This window comes from Numida meleagris, chromosome 16 (genome assembly GCF_002078875.1).
Source record: "Numida meleagris isolate 19003 breed g44 Domestic line chromosome 16, NumMel1.0, whole genome shotgun sequence".
Lineage (NCBI taxonomy): Eukaryota > Metazoa > Chordata > Aves > Galliformes > Numididae > Numida > Numida meleagris.
The window spans coordinates 3,136,001-3,161,061 of NC_034424.1; the positions used below are offsets into that span (position 1 = coordinate 3,136,001).

The 25,061-nt window shown below is 54.5% G+C and overlaps 1 protein-coding gene across 1 annotated transcript in view; it reads right to left on the minus strand.

Annotated features, from left to right (window-relative positions):
* Positions 1-25,061, minus strand: part of ASTN2 (astrotactin 2) — a gene marked incomplete at its 5' end in the record, with an annotated part of 265,286 nt that overhangs the window by 109,428 nt on the left and 130,797 nt on the right. Inside the window, 3 exons of the mRNA XM_021414154.1 lie at positions 9,727-9,915; positions 11,303-11,469; positions 20,067-20,217. Of these exons, the coding sequence (XP_021269829.1) occupies positions 9,727-9,915; positions 11,303-11,469; positions 20,067-20,217 (507 nt within the window). The remainder of the gene's footprint in view (positions 1-9,726; positions 9,916-11,302; positions 11,470-20,066; positions 20,218-25,061) is intronic.

Here is a 25,061-nt window from a genome sequence, read left to right on the forward strand (position 1 = left end):
ATGGTGATGGGGACAACCAGCAAATGATGTCTGGATATGGGACTTGAGGAACGCTGACATCGCTTCATGGTAAGCCAAGCCGTGGTGCTGCGGGTGCGTTGGCACTGCTGCTGGATGCAGCATCGCATCTCTCCATCACCCTGCGGCCATGTGCCCGCACTGCTAACAGCCACTGAACCCCGTCCCCCCCCAGCTGGCCCCAAACTGCCCGAACACCAAACCGTCCCCTCCTCAGGTCGAGTGACCCCGCCATGGGTGACACCACCCAGCGCTCACAGAAACCCTCCCAGCAGTGCCCAGCACCATCAGGCTGCCAGTGACGGAGAGGTGCAGCAGCACAGCTCCCTGCTGCTGCCCACCAAAACTGCACATCCCCCGTGCACAACGCCCAGACCCCACCACCAGCACCCAGCAGCACCCATGTGTCACCTTCTATTATTCCCCCCCCCTCCGCCCACTCTCCCCTTCCTTTTTCCCTCCGCTCCCCACTACCCAGCTATTCATTTATTCCACTAAAAAGCATCTCCTGGGGGTGAGACCTCGTGGCAGGCTGTGGACCTGCCTCGCTTTGGAGCGTGCCTGTTGGGAACGAGCTGAAACAGCGCGGAGTGGAAACAAATTCGGAAAGTTGCGGTTCCCACAGCAACGCATTGTGCCTATAGAGCAGGCAGAGCAGAGGTACACCAGGCTGGATTTATGCCTTAATGATGGAATCGGGGCTGCAAGAGCGTTTCCATGCAAAAGCTCTATTTTTCACAGCTTTGCAAATCTACGGGCTGATTCCCATTGGGTTTGAAATTTCCAGCACTTAACCTTCGCTCGAAGGTGATTTCCTGCAAGAGGTTTCGAGACAAGTGGGGAAAAATAAAAAAAAAATACAAAACTCACTTTGAGTGAGAAGGCGGTGAGGAAAAGTGGGAACCTCCCCGGAGAAAAGCAGTGACCTTGCTGCCCGTCCCTCTGCACAGCAGCCCGGTGGCAGGGCCAGGAGGTCCCGTCGGTGCCACACCACCCTCCCTCGATGGGGACGTCCAGCAGCCGCGGTGGCTGACGAGGAAGGAGCTCTTTTGCTGATGGGAGGACTCGTGTCCTGCTCCATGGGTCTGCTGCTCCAGGTGGGAGCAGCGGTGGCTCACAGCCACGGGGCTGACCTCGTTGGCTCCATAGCTCAGCCAGGCGTGGCTCGTTGAGACGAGCTGGGTGGGAAGGTGCCGTGCAGCCAGCCAGACGGACAGGACAGACAGCCGTCCTGCAGCAGCGCAGGGAGGCAGCGTGCCATGAGCTGGGTGTCTGCGTGCCCCGCAGCTCCCCTCCCGCGGTTTGGTTTGGGCGCTGTTTGCAATCATTTCCCGAGTGTTGCTCAAGCAGCTCCAAGCCTGCTGCTTTCATTAGGCTTATTTGTAACGAGGCAACAAATAACAGAACTCCCACTGACTTCACAGGAGCCAGGACCGCACGCTGGGACTTCCCAAGGAGCCGGCGCGAGGCAGGTGTCCGACGCACACGCGATGCCTGCGGGATTGGGGTGAGATCCAGAGCAGCCCCCCACAGCCACAGCCCCACACTGCTCCCGCAGCCCCTCACTGCTACACCCTGCCAGGACCTGCGCGCGCTGCCTCCTGAAAAGCCTTTGCCTTTCCAGCGTGCATGCAGCCCCAGCTCTCTGCCCAGCTCGCGCCTCCATTTCTGTAACAATTGATCTTAAGCATTTTTTTCTCCTAAGCTTCATCATTAACCTTTAAGATGGAGATAAGGCGTAAGCGTTTGGAAAGGAATCAGAAGGGCCCCTGGACGCGAGCCAGGAGCAGCGCTGAGCCCGGGCTGCACATCCTATCTCCTCGGCTCTTCTTTCGCCCTAGGGTGATTCGGACTGCTCTTGACTACCACCGCGGTATTACAAACTCTAATGAGGTTTGGAAAATAAGAAACCCACTGCAGCGTGGGAGAAACTAATAGAAATTGTTTTGTCTTCTCTCTATTAGTCATTAGAAGCGGAGGAAAAACAGCCACAGGCGGCAGCAGGGCCGCAATATCACCATGCACTGCATATGCTGGCGCTCTGACAAAGGCATTTCAGCGCCGTTCAGTCGCCCGTGTTCCCTCCACGCAAGGCCTGCTGTGTGCCAGCACAGATCCATGTGTGGGGCCGAGCTGGGTGCCCACAGGAGCCTGGTCCTTGTGGGGCAGCGGCCCTAGGCATTATCTCCTTGGCTGGCTCCACCGGGCAGCCAAGGCCGCATGGTTAATGAGCTGAAATTTGCGACCGCATCTGCAAAGTTGCCTCGCTGCGTGCAAAGTTAATTAGTGAAGCCATGAAACGACGCGCTCATTGGGTCGGGTTTTGCACCTCGTCCTCCCAGAGCAATGCACGAGGCCAGAGCACAGCCCTGCACCAGGCTCCTGGAGCGTATTTCGCTCCTCTTCCCTTCTCCCAGCTCCTCCGGAGCCGCGTGCCATCGCACCTAATGACAAGTGGCAGTGCTGTCACACCTGCCAGCTGTTCGCTGCTGCCCTCCGGTAACGCTGCAGCTGGCGAGCGGCACGGTCCCCAGTGCCATGGTGCAGGCACGGAGCTGTGCTTCGTGCTGCTCCGCGTGCACCGGGTGCCTCCTCGGCTCCTCCAGCCTGCACTGGGGTAATGAACTGGCACAAATACCCCGAGCCTCCATCTCAAGGAAATGGTTGTGGAGCCCTGCAGCCCGCGGGAGGCTCCACGCACGCACACAAGCATCCCTGGAGGCTGGGGATGAGGAGCTGTGTCCACTGTGCTGCTGCTAGGAAGCAGGCACGGCTCGGCTTGGCTCGGCTCAGATATCCCCGTGCCACCGTGTGCATTGCCTGCAGCCAGGAGCTGCTGTGCCAGGGCCACTCTGGGCTGATACAGTCCCTGGGCGGGTCACGGCTCACCCAGTGAGTGATGTGCTGGCACTGGTGAACAGTAGAGGTGCAGCTGCTGCAGTGTCCATGGTGCACTGCTCTGGGACGTGTCTCATTCACGGCTGCCAAGGAGCTGCATACAGCGTGCTGGGAGCCACAGCTATCACGGCTCAAAGCTGCGTGGCTGCCCCGTGCCCGGCAGCAGCTGTGTCCTGAGTCAGAGCAGGGAAGAGAGGAGTGATTCCTCTCTGCATGCTGTAAGGCCATAAAGCCAGCAAGGACCCCCTGGGAAGCACTGCACTCTATGAATCTGAGCCGTTATTATTATAAAACCAATCTCCACCCCATCTCTTAAGAACACAGATTAACTATGCAATAACGCCAGCTATAATTAGCATCATAAAAGTCAGCAATGGGAAAGCCGACAGGTCAGCGAGGCCATCCCCAGGGCTGCTCCCCACTGCCCCGTGTGAGGGGACCCCCAGGTGCCGTGGCAGCTCAGGATGGCAGTGCCAGCACCAGGAGGGGGCCCTGGGGTCTCTTCCCTCCTACATGGGTTTGTGCCCCTTCCCTCCCATCCTGACCCTTTCCTCTTCCAGGATTTGGCGCTCAGTACCCGCCCAGCACGCAGCCTTCTCCCAGCCCCTCTCCTGGAGCTGCCCTGGCCATGCTCCCTTGTGGGCAGGGGCAAGGGGAGGGCTCCTGCCCAATTAGTGCTGCCGGGTGACAGGCTCTGCTCTGCGCTGCGTGATTAGCTGTGAAAATGCAAATCCGAACTTCCTTCGCCGCGGCAGCTAACAAGATAATGAATATTTTCATCGGCTGCAGATAATACAAACATCTGCGCAGACACAGACGCGCTGCGGGGCCGAGGGGAGCGGGGTGGGGGGGGCAGCAGCTCCATGGCACCCCCGGGAGCAGCGGCTCTGGTGGCAGCCAGGCACGAGCTGCAAGACGGGCTCCACCAGCAACGGGCAAACAGAGAACGGGCGCCGTGCTGGGTTTGAGCTGCTGCTGGCACAGGGTGGGACAAAGCAGAGCAGCTCAGGGATCGCACCCAGGGAAGCAATGTGACAGCAGGAGCTGTGTCGGCCGTGCCCACGCTCAGCAAGGTTGATCCATCCCATTGCTCGAGTCCCGTTCTCACCGGGTGAGGAACGAGCCTGAAAACAGCCAGTACCATAAGCTGCACCTATTGCTGACATCTCAATCGCTATTGTTTAAAAACAATTTACTCCCTCCCGCCCGCCCCCCCCGCGTTGTCCATAGGGTATCATTTGCACGGGGCTTGCTTTTGTTTTGCTACAATAACAAAAAAATGCTAACAACCCCGTGCGAAAGCGTGTGGCTGCAGACTGCTGGAAACACCGGCTCCAAGCAGCACAATCTGTTCTTCTGCTCTGTGGGATGCAAACTTTGAAATGGAGTGGGGCTGATGCACGCAGGATGCAATAGTAAGCTAACTGACGGGGTGCTGTGCTAATTGCATTAGTCATTTATATCCTGAACTTGACTAAATCTCTATGCTTATCCTTTTGAGTGCAGACGCACTCAGAAGATGTAAAATGTGTTTATGTGCAGCCATTACAGGCTCTGAGAAGGGTTGGATGGACACATGAAAGCAGCCAGGATATTGCTGATAGGGCGAGGGGTGGAAAACAGAGGAGCCTGCTTTGGGTAGCAATGCCACCACATGTGGCAGTGAGCGGCACAGTGACAGGCGGGGATGCTCCTGCAGCAGGTCCCAGGCACAGAATCGCAGAATCAGGAAGGATGGAAGAGATCTCTGAGATCCTCAAATCCAGCCCCAGCCCACCATGCCCCCTGAGCACGTCCCTCAGTGCCACATCCCCACGGTTCTGGAACACCTCCAAGGACAGTGACCCCACCACTCCCTATTCCAGTGCCCAATTACTGCACCCTACATGCAGCTGGGAGCGGGCAATGGGGCAGAGAGCAGAGCACTGCATCCCATCTCAGCCCCACAAAGCTGCCAAAGCCCTGCAGCCCCACTGCCCGCCCTGGCTGGCACGTCATGGTTCAGCTCCATAGGAGCGAGGCCTGAGGCATTAACCTGCCTTGGAGAGGCATCGTTGCTTCCAACCCGCATGTCTCAGGCTTCAGAGTGTGAACAGGTAATGGAATTGCGGCAACAAATAATAAAAAGAGGAATGAAATGGGAGGCAGCCACTGGAAAAGAGATCTATCCGTTATCCCGGCCTGAAGGGTAATAGGTAAACACGGCGCTCCGGCACTGCCTGGCACACAGCTTGCCAGCACGGGAATAATAAACAGCGCAATTATAACTGCTGCACTCCGAGGTTTCCAAGAGGAGCAAAAGAAATCAATAGCATTAATTTAACTAGTTATACACTTAATGTCTGCGGTGCTGCAGGGCAGCAGGACGGCCTCGCTGGGGCTGCCAGGTGCTTTCAAAGGGCCGTGCCAGCACAGCCCCTGCACGGCCGTGGTGCTGTGCCTGGCTGAGCGCCCGCCCGGTCCCACAGCACCCATGGGTGGGCACTGGGTGCCGGGCGAGCCCTGGGCCAGGGATGTCTCCAAACGCGGCTCCTGGTGGGGCTGCCAGCACGCCCCGCTGGTTTATTAAGGGCTGAGAAGTGGAGAGGAGAAGGAGCGACAGATTTGAAATTAACTTGCCAAACTCCCATCAATATTATGACAATTCCTTGCACTGGTTCAGCAGCCCAGCGTGCTGCCTGGCAGCGGCAGCGGGGCTCTGCGGCAGCAGCGGGCTGGCAGCACACAGACACAGGCACCCATCCCCCTGCAGCCCCCAGCCAGCCCCTCGTGTCCCTGCCAGCCTGGGGCAGGCTGCGCTTCTCTGTCCCTTCTCCAGAGCAGGGCAGCCATGTTTCCCGTGCAGGGATGTGGTAGGCTACAAGGCTGGGTTTGCAGAGGGGATGGAGCTGCAGGAAGCTGCTTGGCATGGCACAGCTTGGCCCAGCAGCCCTGCATCCCCCACAGCCACCCTCCCCGGCTATGAAGATGTGAAAGCACTCAGTGTTCAGGATTTTGCTTTGCATCGGGCAGCAAGGGAGCATCGCCACCCATTCTCTCCCTGCTGCAGCCAAACGTGCACCCTCCTCCTCCCACCTGGAGCCATTTTGGCCACTTCTCTGCCCCATCATCTAGGAACTTCAATGCATCAAAGCTTTGGAGGGCTCAGTGGGGGACCTCCATGGCACACCAGGAGGACAGGAGCTGCTCCTTGCTTTGCAGGGCGATGCCCTGGGGCAAGAGCCAGAGGCTGCAACAGGCAGGGGGCAGGGCGAGGTGCGGGGGTGGGCTCCAGCATCCCATTAGTCATGCAGCAATAAGCGAGCGAGCAAAGCTGGCTCCGCGGGTAGTAATTTGGGTTTTCTACATATTAATGGCATAAAAGCAACAGTCTGAAACTGCAAACATCTCTTAAACAAAAAGCTCTATTCCCCTGTGGCAAAGAGATGGCACAAAACAGAGAAGGAAGTAACAAACAATCCATTTGGAAAATCGTCCCCCGGTGATTTGGGCACTGTGTGGAGCTCAGGCTCTGCCCCACTGCGAGGCAAAAGGGGGGAAAATCGCTCTAATCTCATCTTTAGTGAGTTGGAGCCAGTGCTGAGCTCCCGGCTAAACCCAGAGGTGTGACCAGAATAGATCAGCTCTGATCCCGTGTAGTTATGAACACCGCACAGCACTTGGCCAAAGAGAAGAAAATGCTAAAAATAGAAAAGGGTGCCCAGAAAACAGAAGTGCCTGCGATAAAACAGCAACAGCAGCAGCGATGTGGAGAACTCCTCCAAGCAGAAACCTCTACTCCTGCTTCTCCAACAGGTCTGCTGAGCAACTCAAGCACCGCAGACAAAATAACAGCCATCGGTGCTCCCCCAGCTCTGGGGGTTGGGACACAATGATCTGCGAGGTCCCATCCAACCCCAGCCATCCTGTGCCTCTGTGATCTCCCTGGGCTGTTGGGTGGCTGAGGGACCACCCAGCCCCGACGGGATGGAATCACAGAATCATAGAATTAGCTAGGTTGGAAAAGGCCTACAAGATCATCCAGTCCAACCATCCACCTACCACCAATAACCCCACTAAACCATGCCTCTCAATGCTAGATCTAAATGTTTCTTGAACACCTCCAGGGACGGTGACTCCACCACCTCCCTGGGGAGCCCATTCCAGCGCCTGACCACTCTTTCAGAAAAGTAGTATTTCCTAATGTCCAGCCTAAATCTCCCCTGGCGCAACTTGAGGCCATTCCCCCTCGTCCTGTCACTAGTTACAAGAGAGAAGAGGCCGACCCCCAGCTCACTCCAACCTCCTTTCAGGTAGTTATAGAGAGCGATGAGGTCTCCCCTGAGCCTCCCCTTCTCCAGACTGAACAATCCCAGCTCCCTCAGCCGCTCCTCATAAGCCCTGTGCTCCAGATCCCTCACAGCTTCGTCTCCCTCCTCTGAACACGCTCCAGGGCCTCAGTGTCTTTTTTGCAGTGAGGGGCCCAACACTGGACACAGTACTCGAGGTGCTGCCTCACCAGGGCTGAGTACAGAGGGACAATGACTTCCCTACTCCTACTGGCAACAGTATTCCTGATACAAGCCAGGATGCCATTGGCCTTCTTGGCCACCTGGGCACACTGCTGGCTCATGCTCAGCCGAGCATCCACCAACAACCCCAGGTCTGTTTCCTCCACACAACCTTCCAGCCACTCTGCCCCAAGCCTGTAGCGTTGCCTGGGGTTGTTGCAGCCAAAGTGCAGGACCCGGCACTTGGTCTTGTTGAACCTCATCCCATTGGAATTGGAAGTGCTGCTGTAACTGAGAGGCGTTGCCCAGGCCACTCTGCGAGAGGCACCGCTGCTCCCAGCACAAAGGCTCCCTCCCAGCACCACGCTGACACGCCGGGCAGGTCCAGAATATCCTATTTATTAAAGACACTGAAGATGGAGCAACATGGGAAGCAGACACCATTCAGAGGACTGTCACATCTGCATAGCTAAAGGATCCCGGCGGTTATAAATCCCTCTAAAATACTCAGCCCCTTGTTCTGATAGCAGGTTCTTGCTCCTACTTTGCAGAAACAGGCTTTTAATCCCTGGTATTAGGCAGCTTCCTGCTATGTTTCAAATGCACCAAATTAAGGGCTTCTCTAACAGCTGGTGTCTTAATGCTCAGAGAGGTTCTTGAATATCTATGAAAATCAGAGGCAAATTACATCTTTTAGTTAATAATTTCTTCTCCATTAACCTCCTTCTCTTCCCTTGTTAGGAGATGATGTAATGGTGCTCCTACTGCAGAGCCCTCCGGCACGCCGGGCTGCAGAGGGGCATGGGCGTGCAGGCAGGCGAGCCCTTCTCATTGCCCCCAGGTGCTGAAAGCCCTTTGGAAGCAAGACTTGTGGCCTCAGAAACGAGGATGCATGCCCAAGAGCCCTTTCTGACCTGGAAACCTGTACGCTAGAGCCACGGGTCACTGCACGAGCTGGGGCTGGGGAGACCCCATCTAAGCTGGGTATCTCCCTGATTTGGGGAGCTCGCGGACCCCTCACACCCACTCAGCCTTTGAGCTCATGAAGCGCTTCAGCTCCACAGACCTCAGCTCTGAAGGACCCACAGACCTGCAGCATGGGAGAGGGAGAGAAAGCAGAGAGGAGCCTGCAGGGGAAATTGCCTTCGCGTGCTGTCAATTCTCACTTCCAGCAAAGGCTGCGGCTCTGTTGGCTCCGAGCACTCTGCTGGCTGCCGCGTCCCGCACGCCTCGCTGCTGGTGGAGCCTGTAATTCATCTGCCATCCCCGGAGCAAAAGGGCAGAGTTCAGCGTGAATTCGTAGCTAGGAAGACTTTCACACTCAGCAGGGGAAAAAGTACCCAGCAAAGCAGCAAGGCCAGGGCGGTGAGCACCAACAACTCAGCTGAAATCACAGGCAGCAACGAGGTCTCAGTGCCTGAATAAGGAGAAAACCTTGGCATGCTGCAGATGCCGCACAAGGGAGAGTGGTGGCTGGGCAGAATATGGGCTCAGTGCTCCCAGCTGGGTCCTCTCCTGACACTGCTCAGCGCAGGTGCTATGAAATTCATAGGTCCACCTTGCTTGCACCCACTCAAAATGTGGCTTCGTTCAGTAGAAGTGAAGAAAACCACATAAATCAGCTTGTTTTCTAGCCCTTAGTTCAGCAATTCAGAGCTAAAGACGTGGGCAGGGCAGCCCAGCTCTGCTCTCCCAACACACCCAAGATCACAGAACCACAGAATCATTAAGGTTGGAAAAGACCTCTGAGATCCCCAAGTCCAACGCCAACCCATCCCACCATGCCCACTGCCCACGTCCCTCAGTGCCACATCTCCAGCGTTCCTGAAATCCTCCAGGGAGGGTGAAGGATGCAGACACCCCGTGATATGTGACACTCATCTCACTTCGCCTTGTCAATGCTGTTTCTTGTTATGCCACTGCCACAGCTTCTCCCAGGGCTATACCTGGGGCGCTGAATAGAATTCACTCCCGTAAGGCTGAAACCATGCAGAAGGCAATTCTTTTTCATGGCGTGTGCAATTACATGGCAGAACTCATTGCAAGATGTGGTGGAGATGGAAGATATCAACACTCATGGGACAACAAGGCAGAGAAAAGTCCATCAAAGCACTCTCCCAAAGGGACATCCACCAGCACAGGGGGACCCTATGCAGGAAGGACGAACAAATAGGAAAACCATGGAAGCTTGCTGCCCTCGTGCTCTCTTCCCCAAATATCTGCTGGCCAATGTGTCAGAGCTGCTGCCCCTGCACCACCTGACCTCGGTCCCATCTCCCACCTTGATGTTCTCCCGACATGGAGCAGAGTGGGGCCGTACCTGAAAGTCATCTGGAACACCTGGCCCTGGTTGACGTGTTGGCTCCTGTTGTTGTAGCCGTGCAGCATCTCCCCAAACAGCGTGTCGTTGAACTTGGCATCCGACTTCAGGCACTTGGGGCCCTCGCAGATGTCGGACAGCATGAGGCAGGACTTGCCATCGGGGGCCAGCTTGTACTCCTCCACGCACCTGCAGGACCACGAGCCACATCAGAGGGACCCTGCCCCTATCCAGACCCTGACCCTGACCCGTGCTTGGATCTCAACCCCTGCCCTTGGGAATCGCCCCACACTGCAGAGCAGAGCTGGGTGCACAGCTCCTTCCCACAGCCCCCCGGTGCCCTCTGATGCTGCTACAGTGCACCGATGCTCCCTGGACAAGAGCAAAGCCAAATCTGGAGTTGCATCTCCTTTTTCCTCACATCAGCGCCCTCCTGCCAGGACGCAGCTCTGCTCCCTTGTTCCTTGCTCTTGCTTTCAAGCGCTGTGTGGGTAAGGCAGGCACCCACCTCCCAGGCGCAGCGAGGGAAACTGAGGCAGCAGCAGAGACGTGATTCAACTACAGGCACTTTGCCTCGAGCAGGGATTGTGCAAACCAAGGGACAAGGTCTCTGTCCTTGGGGACAGATGACTGAAGTGCCAGCTCTGCCCTGGTGCCCGCTGTGGGTTCAGACAGAGGTCCCGTCCCACCCCCAGGCCCCCTGACCCCACATAGGCTGCTGGTGCCCATATGTCTTTCCAGCCCCCTCCCAGGCATGGCAGAGGCAATGTGCTCTCTGCTGGTGACTCAGCTGCTGTGTGCTGCTAAACAACAATAAAAAAAGAGAGAGAAAAACAAAGGGAAAAAAGAAACCAAACCGAACCAAACAGCAGCTTTCTGACACGGCCAGCTCCTCCCTGGGGAGCTCTGCGCTGCACCCAGAGGTCAGCATCACCTTCCCATTCCTCTCCGTGCTTCTGTCCAACTCTCCCATGGGAAACTCCTTCTCACGAGACCCTTTCCCCCCCTTCGCCCCAATCCCTCCCATGAAGACAGGGAGGAGGCTGCAGCCAGCTGCTGGCAGAGGGATGGGTGCACAGCCTGGTGGGACGCTGTGGCTGATGGATGGCGGCTGCTGCGGCCGTGCACGGGAAGGCTGCTAAGCACCGCGCTGCCTGCAGAGCATCCTGCAGCCGGGGAGATTTTTCCTGAGAGCAAACGCTAAATGGTGTAGGATTATAGGATCGCGGCCAAAATCGGGGATGAAGCTCTATTTTAAGACAGTCACAAGAGCAAAAGGAAAAAAAAAAAAAAAAAAAAAAAGAGAGAGAGAAAAACGAAAACGAGTCCTCCACCTTCCCCCCGCAACACGCAATGTACGAGTTTCGAGTACGTTCGCGGTGAGTCACAGATCCAACCGTACCGTCACCAGACGAGCGGGGTGCATCTGCTCGCCCCGCTTCCACCCCTCCTGTTTGCTTTCCCCTGCAGGAGGAGCAGGCGCCCGCTGGAAGCCAGCTCTGCCGAGAGCCCTCCTGCTGGCACCCGTCTCCTGAGAGCGCCCGCACGAGAAACGGGAGCGTGGCGGGGGACTCACCCGCAGAACATGAAGATGGTGCTGGAGGACGGGTCGTGGGGCAGAGGGAGGCTCTGCTGCAGGCAGAGCTGCTCGCAGCCGCCGTTGAAGCCGTCGGAGCAGTCGATGCCTTTGGAATAGTCGTAGCAGCCGGTGCCATCCTTCATGGGCCGGAGGTCCTCGGGGCACTGTGGGGAGAGAGGGGACACGGTGACGTTAGCCCTGCGTCCCCGTGGTTGCGTGCTGTGGCCATAACTGCGATGGAGGAGCGGGGAGGACAGGGCCGCAGCCCCAGCGAGACAGGAGGGCAGGAAGAGTGCTGATTCACACGAGCAGGGATCTGGCTCTGGGTTTTAATTTCAGCTCCCCAGCTGGCTTTCCTTGTCCCAGAAGATAAAAGCCAGCAGGCAGCAAATGCCATCAATAAATTGTCACCCAGATTAAAGCACTCTCCTGTTCCGCTCCCGTTATTTATCCCTTTTCACTGAACGTGCGGGCGCACAAACAACAACAAAAAGGCCAGTCCTTGAGAAAATACATAAATCTTGCTGAGGAACAGCTCGCAATTAAAAATGCATTATGGAATTTCTTGAAGATGAGTTAGACTGGAGCTTGTACAGGTAGTGATGAAGGCAGGTTATAAATGGCCTCTGTCAAGCAGAAGAAAGGTTATAAAACCGCTATGCTTCGTGCTTAAAAAAGAAAATCAATTTTCCATGGGAGCAAAACGCTGTACATATTAATAAAAGTTCAGGAGCCCCTGCACCCCGTGTTTGCTGTCACAGGCCCAGCCTGGCTCGTGCTGCTGAGCAGCAATCCGCTGGCACAGGGTGCGGGGGAAGAGCTCTGGGGAGAAGGAGGCAGCTCCTGTCCCCTCTGAACGCCCGCACCGCTCCCACGAGAGATGGGAGCAGGAAGCTGCCTGGCTGCATAGCCGGAATAAATATGAAGGAGGAGAGGAGACTCAGAACAATCTGTGCTTTTCGCTGCTGAGCTGCCTGGGAAGCAGGATCGAGATAAGTGTGGTTGTGACTCTGTGTACATCATACTTATCTACTGCAGTCTCCTCTGCATCTGCGGCCCCAGGGTACAACGAGAGCCGTGCAAAGCGGCAGGGACGTGTCTCCCCAGGACACGTGGCACCGCGGCCGCGTCCCCGCTCCCAGGCCAGGTGTGTCACCCTGCACATCCCCACAAGGATGCTGCTGGGAGCTGCCGGGACCTGAAGGCAGCAGGCTGAGCTCCCTGCCCTGCCCAGCCTGCAGGGCAAAGCGATGGCTCTTTCCCTGGGACTGGGTTAGTGGGTCACGCAGGGCCGTCCCTGCCTCACCCCACTCTGCTCAAGGAGACCCCTTGGGATGTCCCAGTTCGGCTTTTAATCACTCGGAATCATGCATTGCTTCTGCTTGTAATTGTGCATCCTAATATGCATTAATTATGGCATGCAAATAGCTCAGCACGAAATGTGCGAACGAAAGCATCCCGGCATCCGTCCCCATCCTGGCCCTCGGGCAGCTGCTAACGGGGCTCCCTGGGGCCAGAAAGCTGTGCTCCTCTTTGGGGACAAGGAAACCAGCCGGGCACAAGGCATGCGGAGAGAGCCAGCTCCAGGGCTGGGAGCTTTCTCCTGCAGGAAATCGGCAGCTCCAGCAGAAAGCAGCGATGCGCAGGTGGACGGAGAGGAGCTGGCACAAGGAAACCTCCTACAGGTCTGTCTCTCTGTCCGCCGAGCAGGGGATTTGCAATCAGGATGTTCTGCTGTCAGAACAGAGAACGCTGTAGCCCATCTGGGTGCCTCTGTGCTCTTGCCCACAGGCTGAGAGAGTCACAGCTACCCAGAAAAACACTGTGTGCGCTGACCCGGCCTTCCTGACCACGCTGTGCTCCTTACAAAAACAGCACTTGCTCTGTGTGTTCTGGGCTTTTATAAAGGACCGTATCTATTATTGCTGACATTGATTTGTCTGGCTTGGGCAGCAGAGAACCAATAATTACTGAGAGTTTTAATCAATCCCACATCAATTCAGCTGCAGTTCAATTTGTGATCTGCCTTGGCAGTGACACAGGATGGGGGGCTGCGTCTGAAAATGATTAGAAAATCAATAAGTAACTCAGCCAATAATTCTGTCTGCGCGCTCGGGGATGACACGTCCCACCCTGCTCCATCGGAGAAGCCAGCGTGGAAATTGGATTTTCTGTTGGCTCCAGGGAGTCAAAGGGATCCCAGCACCCACTAGCTCCAGGGATTCCCTTGTTACATCAGCTCGTGACCTAGCTGACCTAGCTGTGTCCCCTGTTCATTGCAGGGAGTTGGACCACATGGCTGTTAAAGGCCTCTTCCAACTCAAACGATTCTATAATTATGCTGGAACCAAGGGATCTCGCTCCAGCCTGTCAGCTCATGCTTCACAGGGGGATATGAGCAGCAAAAACAGGAACCTCCCAGTGGGGCTTGGTCCAGGGTGCAGGGAGGAAAGAGGTGGGGAGAGACTCCAGCTTGCCACTGCCCTGGAAAGCCATGAAGACATCACTGTACCAATGTAATTTCAGTGCCCTGCAGATCCACATGGGTCTCTATAGGAACCACAGAGCCATTTAGGTTGGAAAAGACCTTAGAGATACACCACGCATGACTGCATTGGTTTCTCTGTGGTGACGGTTCGCCCTCAAAATTGCTCTTGGGATTGGAATGAAAGCTGAGCTTCTTGTTTTCTTGTGCGTTCTCACAGATAACATGGATCCTGCAGACAGAATGTGATGCACAGCCACGAAGCCACAGCCCAGCTCCTGCCAATGGGTTTGGGAAGGCAGAGCTGAGGTCGGCTCGGTGCGTGCTCTGCTGACGGCATGGGTGGACATCAGCTCATTGTCCTTGGCCACACCGGGCAGAGCCCAAGGTCCTGCCCTCTGTCACTGCACAGTGAATTCCAAGCACACACAGGGAGCAGAGATGCTGAATAAGAACACCCTATTTTTCCCTGGTTTTCAGAGCAGTGTGCTTTGTTCCCTTTCAAACGATGTCACCAGGGTGCCATGGAGCGGCAGCAGGCACAGGAACATGTGCACTTAGGGGCCCCGAGCTGCCGCACTGCTGGCTCAAACCAAATGGGATCCCCCTGCCCCACGCTGTCACCCCAGCAGGACCTCACCGTGTGACAGGACCTCACCGTGTGACAGGACCTCACCGTGTGACAGGACCTCACCGTGTGACACCACGGAGCCACCTCCTGCCAGACCAGAGCCCCATCCCCAGCCAAGCCAGGGCAGACGCACTGCAAGGCAGCCCCTTCCCAGGGCGAAGGCAGCCAGCACCCACCATACAATCCGTACAAGATTATTGCTTAGGAAAACATCTATCCGGATTGTTTGTGTTAGTGAGCAAAGGCCCTTCCTTTTCTTCCTCTTTTACAAAGATCATTAGCAGCGAGACGGGCGACGGGGTCACTGCAAACAAAAGGCGCGTCTCATTACCGACACGCTTCCTCCCGAGAGGAGCCAGCTCTGCCCCAGCACTGCCTGCTCGCAGCTCCGCTCCTCTTCTCTGTTATTTAAAAAAAACAAGAATATTTAATAAAGTGTTTTGGTGGAGAGTAAAGCGCGCTTTTTATTATTCTGCTCTGTTTTCTCAATATTAGCAGCCTTTTTGTCGGGCACTTCTCCCACACAGGCTCCTGCTTCTGCCCCATGTGGGGTGAGCTGGGGACCCTGCTGGGGACCCCGTGCCTGTGGCATGGAGCTGAGGACCCAGGCCTGCACCCAGGGAGGCAGTGGGGTCACTGGGAGTTTAATTTGCAAATGCCAAACCCATCCACAACGTGTGCAGGTAGCCAGAGCATCAGTGGAACAGCTCCTCCATGCTGCATGGACAGACAGACAACCAGTGCACCCAACCATTTTCCCGAGGTCACAGCTTTCTCTCCTACCCCCCAGAGCAGGGTGGGGCTCCAGCACTGGGTGTTATAGAGTCCAACGGCACTAATGAACTCACCTTCGTTAGAGACATTCTTCCTCAGCACTGAAGAACCTCTCCAGTGGGAAACAAAACCATTAATCCGAGGTACTGCTGAGACACCAGCAAGTGCCAGTGTTTTAATGAGCTCCGAACTATGCGCTGGCATGTGTTTTATTTGCTTGTTGGAGCTCAGAAATGATACAAACACATTAAATTCCTTTGTGCCCATATATATATTTAGACAGCTTTGGCTTGCACTGCCTCCACTCCCCTGGATCCTCTGGGGCTCTGCGTGCCCCCTTCTCCCCGGGGCCATCCTTCCATCACCTCCTCGCACAGCAATGTCCTCACCCCCCCCGGAACCCCGCTGCAGGGAACATCCTTCCCAGAGGGCAACATTACAACTGTTTGCTGAAATAACAGTCATTATCTTCCTACTCTTTTCTCCCTGCTTCGTTTTCCATCTCGAGATCATCAGTCATTATTTTAGCTTCAGAAAATCAGACCCATCTGTTCTGCAGGTTCCAAAGCATGTGCAGCGGTAGCTCACGTCCTCGCTGTGTCCCCAGGACACCCTGCCAGCACATCTCAGAGCACACTACCAGCTCCTGCCCACTGGGGCACTTGCTTCCCATAACACAGGGGAGCCTGGCACCACCAGAACCCTTTGGGAGACCAGAAATTCAACTACAGATTCATCTGACCTCAGGGGACAGCCTGGGCACGAAGCTACATGCCAAAATCAAGGACTGAAACCAAAGGCAAGGACCCAAACCAAAATCCAAGATCCAAACCAAAGCCCAGGAGCCAAGACAAAGCCAAGGACCCAAACCAAAGCCAAGGACCCAAACCAAAACCCAGGACCCAAACTAAGTGTGATGTAATCAGAACACATGGCAACCCAGTCTGCTGTGGAGCAGAGGGAAGAGGTGCCAGCTGGTGACCTCTACGGAATGCCATTGCAAAAGCCAACACAAAAGATGAGGTTTTATCATCTCAGTCACCTCCTTTCAACACAGACAGAGACCTCCAGCTCACCTCAGTGCCTCCATCTCAATAGCACCAGGGGCTCCTGCTTCCACCCATAATATGCATAAGTAGTAATCTTCTGCTTCAAGGAGCCAGCTGAACTTCAGCAGGATTAGAAGAGAATGGTTTCCTCCTCGTCTGCCTCCCCTGTGTGTTGTGCTTCTCCACGTAATTAGCTAGGTGCCTCCTAAGGCAGGGACGGATGAGTTTTTATTTTTCAATGAACAATTGTCTGTCAGAAAATGCTGATCTGATGAAGCTTAAGTGCTTTATGGGATTCCATCAATTGCATCTCAAAATTCACTGGGAAATTAGGAAAGCATTTAATTTTGACAAGGTTGAAATGTTTTGGTTTCCACTGCTTAATTTTGTTTTTATTTTAGGCTGTACACTGGGATAACATAACGTATGACATAAAACTCCAGATGATAATGTTGGAATGAAAGAAACATTCCCCCCTCCTTCATAGGACAGAGATGTTTTGAACCAGCACAGTCTGGAATTTGCACACGTGGGGCATTTCTGCACGGTTTTTTGGGGCTGGAACTCCCAACACCCAATGTCCCCAAGGAACATCAGTTCTCAGCTCCACTCCCTTCATTTCCAAGTGGTTCCATGCTCTCCTTGGTCCCAAGAAGCCCCAGGATGACCTGGGCCGGCAGCAGGAGTCTGGAGAGGCCACTGGTCTTCTGTCACTTCCAATCCCACTTCTCTGTGACATGGTTACCCTCTTAAATTAAACCATTTCTCTGCAGTGCTTTGCAGCAGCTGAGCAGCAGCCCATCATTTTGATGTGGAAAGGAGCAAAAGGGGAGGATTAGCTCCAGACAGGCTGAGCTCAGGCTTATACACCTGTGTGGACCGTGCCAAATTCTCTTCCTTCTGTGTCTGAAAAAGGCCAGGACAGGCACAGCACAGGTGTCACAGCGTGGGCCACAATGCAATTAAGAAACCATCTCCCTTCTGCACACTGTGGAGCCAAACGTTCCCCTAGCTGATGGGTTGACCCCATAACCGTGAAGAAGAGCATTTTATATTGTGCTTGCAGCCCAATTTCTTACATTAGAAACACCTTTCTGCTAGCCGGCCCCTCAGCCTGAAATGATGCCTGATGAGCTGTGGTGCAGGAACCATGCACACCAACATGCTCACCTTGCTGGGGTGGCAGATGAGTGACAGGAGCACTGGCAGCTGTGAGCAAACCCCAGCCAAGCGACAGGTGGGGAAACCTGCGTTTTAGCCACATTACAGGTGTTCCCTTCATTCCCCCAGGTCCAATTCACAGCTTTTCAGCTTAAATTATAAATGAGCAACACGCAGGGGTCAAGCCCTTTCCCTCCACCAGCATCCTTTCCCTCCTGGCTGAGCAGCTCCCTGTGTGGCACAAGGAGGGATCAGTGAAATATATTCCCCTATCAGCAATAAATAACTTGTCCCGTTCCTCCCCTGCGGTCCCTCCTGGTTTGCTGTGATCTTGGAAGCTTGCACAGCACGCAGGCTGCACTCAACACGCAGACCAGAGCCACTGGGTCTAGAGATGCTCACTTGGGTTTTGTTTTCCTGGGAAGAGCTCGTGGCTTCCCCTGACCGCCAGCAGCTCAGGGGGACAGCAAGGAGAAGCGGGATGGAAACAGGCACAGAGTTTGGGAGTTGCTCTGTTATTCTGCAAGGCAGGGCTCAGAGGCAAGGCGCCGGTCAGCAGCTCCAAGCAAAGGTCACAGCAAGGTGGCAACCCATGCTTCTTAAAATTAACCAAGCCATAAAAAGCCTCCGATAAGTAAAGAACTGCGGAAAACCCTTATGCACCAATGCCACCTACTGGGTAGAAGGAAAAATAACAGAAAGAAAACAAGGAGAAAGGTGAAAAGAGCCCTGTGGGCTAAAGCTCAGCCCTGTGGGAAGTGGGCTCAGAACCTCGGGTCCGTGCACTGGGCCTTTAATGGAGCAACACGCTCATGTCTCACTCAGATGCCCAAGGAGCCTCAACCAACACCTGCAGGCAACTGCCCCAACACTTAACCACGTCCTCTGAAGGGCAAGCAATTAGGACATGGCAGGGAGCGCGCTGCTAAAAGCCCCAAGATAAATGCATCCTCCATCCTTGCAGAATTACTGGAAGCTGTGCTAAGGGCACGAAGGAGCTGGTAACAGACGATGATTATAAATAAAGGGAGTAAGAAATCTTTGAGATTTGCGCTGTTCTCCCTGCTCGAGCTGCTAGGCTCTGGCTCTGGTGTGTATTAATTGCTTACAAGCCCACATGTATATTTTATGCTCGGTACCTGCCTGGAACATTTGTTGGATTTAGCCTTGATTGATGAACCACTGATTATATACTTCTGTGGTCCTCGGCAAATTAATAAACTGTTGACTGGTAAAGATTAACAACATGTCATGATTTGAGAAACAGTGTCCAGAGTAAAAGCTGAAGAAAGCCTAGCGCTAAAATTAGCAGGCGAGTGCTCCCTGAACTCTATAAAAAGGGGATAGTTTAATTAAATTACATCCTGATATTGCCCATAGCACTCACCAAATTGGCAAATTGAGTTCACGGCAGTTCAGCTTTAAAACTAACTGACATTCCTGCAAATGTACAGCAAATGAGCCCATCCCTCCTGGCACTGGGGAGCCAGCTCACGCCCGCAGCCTTGGACAGACGCTGTCACCAAGTGGCTGTGGCCAAGGGGACACCAGGGTGCAGCTGGGCCAGCTCAGCTCCATCACCTGCAGCCCCACCTCGTGCCATGGACACAGCCCACGTGGAGCCCGGATGGAGGAATCACTGATTTATGCCTTTTTTTCCCCCCAGGGAAAGGCCCCGTTTCCTCGCAGTGCTGCAGTTCCTGGGCTCCAGAGGAGCAGGATGGGCCCCGAGGTGATTTCCCCTCCTTCTCGCAGGATGTGTTCTGTTCCCTTTAAAACCAGCCTCACTGAGCCATTACAGAAGCCGGGGGGGGCTATTTTCCCTGAGTGACACGGTTTTCAATTCCTGCCGCTCCACGTGCCGCCGTGCTGAACGCTAGGCCTGTAATTTATTGACAATTTCTATCTTAATATATCCTGACTTTTAAAAAGAGGCGTCTCTTCCCAGAGGCACAGGGCAATCAGAGCCCCGATTGTTTCTGACAGCGTCTGCGAGGCACATTAGTTCTCAGAGCAAAATGACGGTGAAAAAAAAAAAAGAAAAGAAAAAGGGGAAAAAAGAAAAAAAAAAAAAAGATATGCCAGAAACCGAGCCCCTCCCTGGTAAGGGCCAGAACAAAAGAAAACAATGCCGGGAAAAGAAAGCAGAAAAGGGAGAGGAATAGGAAGGAGGGGACAGCGGGCGCTGCGGGGCCGGGCGCTGCCGGTGACACATCAGGCTGTCGTGCTAAATGGCCTTAACAAGCAATTGGAGAAGGGGATAATGAAAATGCCGCCCCGGAGACGGCACCACTCCAGCCTGACCTTTCCAGGCTGCTGCCGTGTATAAACATCTTCAATAAATAAAGAGACACTTAACTCCTGCCTCGGCGGTGGCGGGGGGACGGGCTCGGCCTGCGGAGCCGGGGCTGGGGGCAGCGGGCCTGTGCCGCAGGCCCAGCGGACAGCCCCACAGACACCTCCCCGCCGGGCACAAATCCCGCCTCATCCCTTTGGCTTTTCCACACCCAAGCCCCGATTCCCCGTCCCTAAAGTCCCTCAGGCGAACTTCCCACCCTGGATTCATCACCAAGAGGGGACGGGGCAGCACGCATCCACCCCCGTGGGCATTTCTGCAGGCAGCGAGCGGCGCGTGGCCCCGCACCCCCCGGCCGTACGTACCACGCAGCCCGTGGAATCCACCTTGCGATCCGAAACGCACTTGAAGTTGCGGGTGCAGCCGCCGTTGTTGCGGGAGCAGTCCCGGACCGGCCCGAAGGAGGAGAGCAAGTCATTGATGGTTTCAAAGTAGGTGGACAGCATCGCTTCTTCCCTTGGAGAGAAAAGGCACCGTTAGAGCCGGCGGCAGTGCCACATCCCATCCGCCACGGTGAAATCGTGGCGTTGTCGTGAGGGAAACCCGCCCAGAGGAAGTTTGCCAAGAAAATGAGGGGTTTATGGCCTTGAATTTGCTGCCTAACTTTGACATCCTTGACAAAAATCAACCTGCTCTGAGTTCGCAAAGGCTCCACCTGCACCATTTCCATGCGAACCAGAGGCCTCACCAGCATCACTGGTGTGAATCCAACCCCGCACTAACCAACAGGGAATCCACCACAGTGAAACTCCTCCTGGCTGTGCTACACCCGAGCCCCACACCTCACCCAGCACGCGGGGATGCCCCTTAGGAATTAAAGCCACACAAACTTGGCTTTGCATTTGCTGGGCTGTGGCTGGGGACGCTCATGCTGGTGGGGCCGGGGACCCGGGTGCAGCTCTCTCTGTCCCAGGGCTGTGGGCTGCAGCTCGGTGCTGCACACCCCAGGCACAGCTGTGCTCTGTAACCCCTTCCTTACGAGAGCAAGAAGCACAAACACCAACAAGTTCAACGATGGCTTAAAGACTTGAGCAGCTCCCAGCCCTGCCTCGCCGGGCTGCGCACACAGCAGATTTTGTCTGTGACAAAGCACTCCGGCACTTTCTTTCTGCTGGGTTCCGGCGAAGGGAATGCAGATGCTTGTTGAGAGCTTTGAGCATCTCCGAGGTATTTTTCATCTTCAAAGCACATTGTATATATTAACAGATTGCTGCAACACACCGTGTGCTCCGGAACCGGTCACCCTCTCGCCAGCAGCGCGGACGCACGGGAGACAAAGCATTTACCCAAGGTCACAGGACAAGGCTGCAACGGAGACGGACTTGACCTCCGCAGGGTATTTATGAGATCGTTATGCACAGAAGGCTGCAAATAAACATTGACCCTCATGGCCTTAAAGCACCCGCGAGGCAGCGCCGGCAGCCGCACAGCTTCCCCTGCAGCATCCCCCAGCGGCACCTGAAACCCGTGCAATCACTCAATGCCCACTGCCACGCTCTAGATTTTGGGTTTTAATGCAAAAAGCTGGCGACAAAACAGCAGAGGAAGAATATTCAGCAGTCCTTGAGGATCGGCACCGCGCTCCTGTTAGAGGAGGGACCGCACACACGCGCCGTCACGCTCACGCACGCAGCCCCGCCAACACTGCGCCTTCAAAAAACCATGAGTCAGGCACTGAAAAAAAAAAATGGTAATGAGATTGGCAGAAAAATGATGAGGTTTTAAAAATAAATCAATCATTAGGAGGGCTCTTTTCTTCCTTCGCCTTCTGCTTTCTGAGCCTTTAGGGTGTAACCAAGCTTCTTGCTGAAAACACGAGGGCTAGAAATGATCCAAAGACAAACCCAGCACAGAGAAGCCCTACGCAGTTTTTCAGGTCAGATTTTCAGATTTCGTATTTCCTTGGATTCTAGAAGCTGGGACTCACCGTCTGCGCTGCCCACTTTCACCCCAATTAATGTTTCCCAATTAACTTTTCCCTCTCAATGATCACGTCTCCCATATTCCCCCCTCTCTTGGCCCATCTCCTAGATTTTGCAGCATATTTGGAGCTGAATCTCTCTCTGTACTTTCTTGGTCATGTTTCAAATATCTTTAGAGGCCCTTTTCTATTAGCACTCTGTTCCCACTAGAATCTGCAGCTCCTCCAAAGTGAGGGAGTGAGAAAGGCAGAATATATTAGATCAGGGTGCGTATATCTGCGGGAGAAAAGGGTGAACAGAAAGGCTGTATTATTCATTATCCAAAAACGCTGCTTGTAAACATAGAGAGATCTTTTTTAAGTAAGAACACAAAACCCGTGACAACTCTCCCTCCACCCACCTGGAAAACTCAACCCCATCTGGGGCCAGATGCTCAGACCGCGCTGATCAGGTGCTTGCCTAATGCCAAGCTGGAAGCCCAGATGAACGGCTGCTCGTGCCCTGGGGCACCAGGGATCTGCTCTCCAACACGGGCTCTGGCCCAGCAGATCCCCACAGGTGAGCAGGATGTGCCATCATGCATCTTAGCATATCAGCTGCCCAAGGAGGCAGGGAAGCACGGCTGGAGGTGCACGTTGCAATGTCTCCATGCTCCTTTCCCACCCCCAGCCCTTACCCTCGGTGCTCCTGGGGTCCCCACCTGGGCGCTGCCCATAGGGGAAAACAGGCGAGTCTTGCAAGGACCTTGTGTCCCCTGAGCTGGAGGACTGCTGGGAAGAGGACAGGGCTGCTCCCCACCAGCCTGAGGGAGACATGAAGCTCTAGGAAAGGGTGAGTGAGCGAGCCCATTCCTGATGCCAGCTTCTCCCCACACGCACAGCTCTGAACCATGCATGCTCTTGCTGTAACTCCCCAGCCCCCTCAAACAACACACTCCAGCAAAACACAGTCTCCTGTCCGCCACAGCCCGCTGACCATACACCACACCTTGGTGAAACCCACTCTTCTGCCAGCTTATATTGCAGTAACTGCTCCACGTGATGCTCAGCAGCCCCGCTCCCCATCGCTGTGCCACCTCCCATCACCTGCACATTGCCTCAATGGAAAAAGCTTTTGTCTTCAACCTCGTCACGGCTCTCCGTCCTTCCCCTTTGTTCCAGGACCTCATTAATGAAGCAGATTCAGCGACAAATATTGCTGTGGGTTATTTATTCATGAAATATCAACACCATGCAATTCTCAAAGCCTCCAAAGTACTCAGCTCAGAATAAGCTCCTGAGCATCGCAGTGGCTCTTCTCTCCAGCTCATTCTGGAAGAGGATTAGTGGGTGTTATTCAACTTGGCTGCCCCTTTTTAGTGCCTGCTAATGGTTAAAGGCTTCAGCATCTTACAAGGTTACCACAGCTGAGAAAAAACACGGAAGAAAAGGATGCAAGCCACAACTAAGCTTGTGCTGCTCGGCCATCATGCAAGCTTTGACCCCTTTTCCCTTTAATCTCTCATTCCTTCTGCCTTCCTCCCTTTCCCTCTGCACATGGGGCATCTCACCTAAGGATGGATTTACCCAGAGCAGCAGCAGAAATCCCACCTGGGCCAGGGGACTTCATTCTCCCCATGCAAAACGCTCTCTCAGGACCCTCTGTGCTCTCAGACCCACCCCTGTCCTTTCTGCTCCTTTTCTCTTTCCCTCTCATGTCTCTTTTTCCTCTGCTAAAGCAGCTACACTGTTCCCCCGGGGGCTTCCCTGCTCTGGAGCCACCCCCGAAGCCTCACCCACATCACTCTGTTTCACAGCTCTGCTCACGGCCCCGGGTTTTCCCTTCCTCATGCTCACACTGAGGAACCAAGGCAACAAGCAATGGGGATTAAAGGTGCTCGCCACTGCTGGGTGGCCAACTTCAGATGCTTGCAGTTATTTTCAGTGCTTGCAGCACTTCAGACCGCTCCAGTTGGGCTGCATCGTAGCACGGGCTCAGCTGTTTATTTTAAAAAGAGCCGCGCAGTTTAAAGACCCAAATTACAACAAATGAGCAATAAATAATCACCTGCCCCCCAAGCTGGCCCCACAGCAGGTACAGCCCCACATTGCTGGAGCTGAGCTGCTCTGGAAAGGCGTGCACGGTGCTGGGAGGCCACGGGGCAGCCCCAAAGGCAGTGGCAGCTTCGACCTTATGAACTTGTGGTCAAGAAACGTGTCAATGTTGTACGCAGGGACGTGGTTTTGTGGGAAATACTGGTGATAACGGTTGGACTGGATGACCTTGGAGGCCTTTTCCAACCTTGGTGGTTCCGTGATTCCACGATTCTATGACTTTGCAGTTTCAAACTCCGAGTGCCGCATTTCTGAACGTGGTGCACGACGCGTGGGTACGGAGATGATTTATTAGTTTATGTAAAGAGACGAGATTCTCAAATCTGCCCGGCGTACCCACAGGCATTTTTCAGTCATTCCAACAGTGGTGGGAGGTTTGCAGACGAGCTGTCATCCAGGCGAGGTCCTAAACTGGGAGAACTCCTCCTTCCTTGGGTGGCACCAGAGACAGCATTCAGCAGAGCTACCTGTCACACAGTGCTCAGGAGCTGCTCGCTCTCAGTGTTCCCGATAGCACGCTTCTGGTGGTGAAGCTATAATAAACACTCGCCCCCCCCAAAAAAAACAAAAAAAGCTCTCCAAAAAACCTTGAGGTTGAAAGTGTGAAGCATTTCCTACCACGCTTCAATAACTTGCTAGAGAGTCAATAAAACCAGCGCGCCGTCGGAGTGTTTTGAAGCGCGCCTTGGCAACCAGAAGGAGCAGAAATTTAATTAAAGCAAAACACAACAAACAGCACACAACACAAGCAAGCTGACAAAGCCCATCCTGCAGTGCATGGGTCCCAGGGGCGCGGGGCCATGTCCCAGCAGGTCGCAGGGCTCAGCCCCTCCACACCAGGCACACCCCCCCCGGCTGGCTGCGTGCCTTCCGCAGGCTCCTCATTAGCTTCACCAGGTGCTAATTGCTCAAGGCAGAGATATGACGTTCCCTCTTTTGAAGGTGTCCAGCACTTATGAAACTATTTTCTTCCTTTCACACAAACACAGAGGCCCAGATCCCGGTGATATTGGTACAATTGCTTCTAGAACTTCAGCTAGTGCTCTCAGCTGACTGTTCCAAATTACTTCGGAGCAATCTGCTTTCCTCTGTTGACTGCATCAGCAGCCAGAGACAGACAATCCTAGTTTAGTTGTACTAGCTTTTGTGGGCACTGCAGTTATCCAAGATGAGCCTGACCCATTTTTTCCCTTCTCTTCTCTTCTCTTCTCTTCTCTTCTCTTCTCTTCTCTTCTCTTCTCTTCTCTTCTCTTCTCTTCTCTTCTCTTCTCTTCTCTTCTCTTCT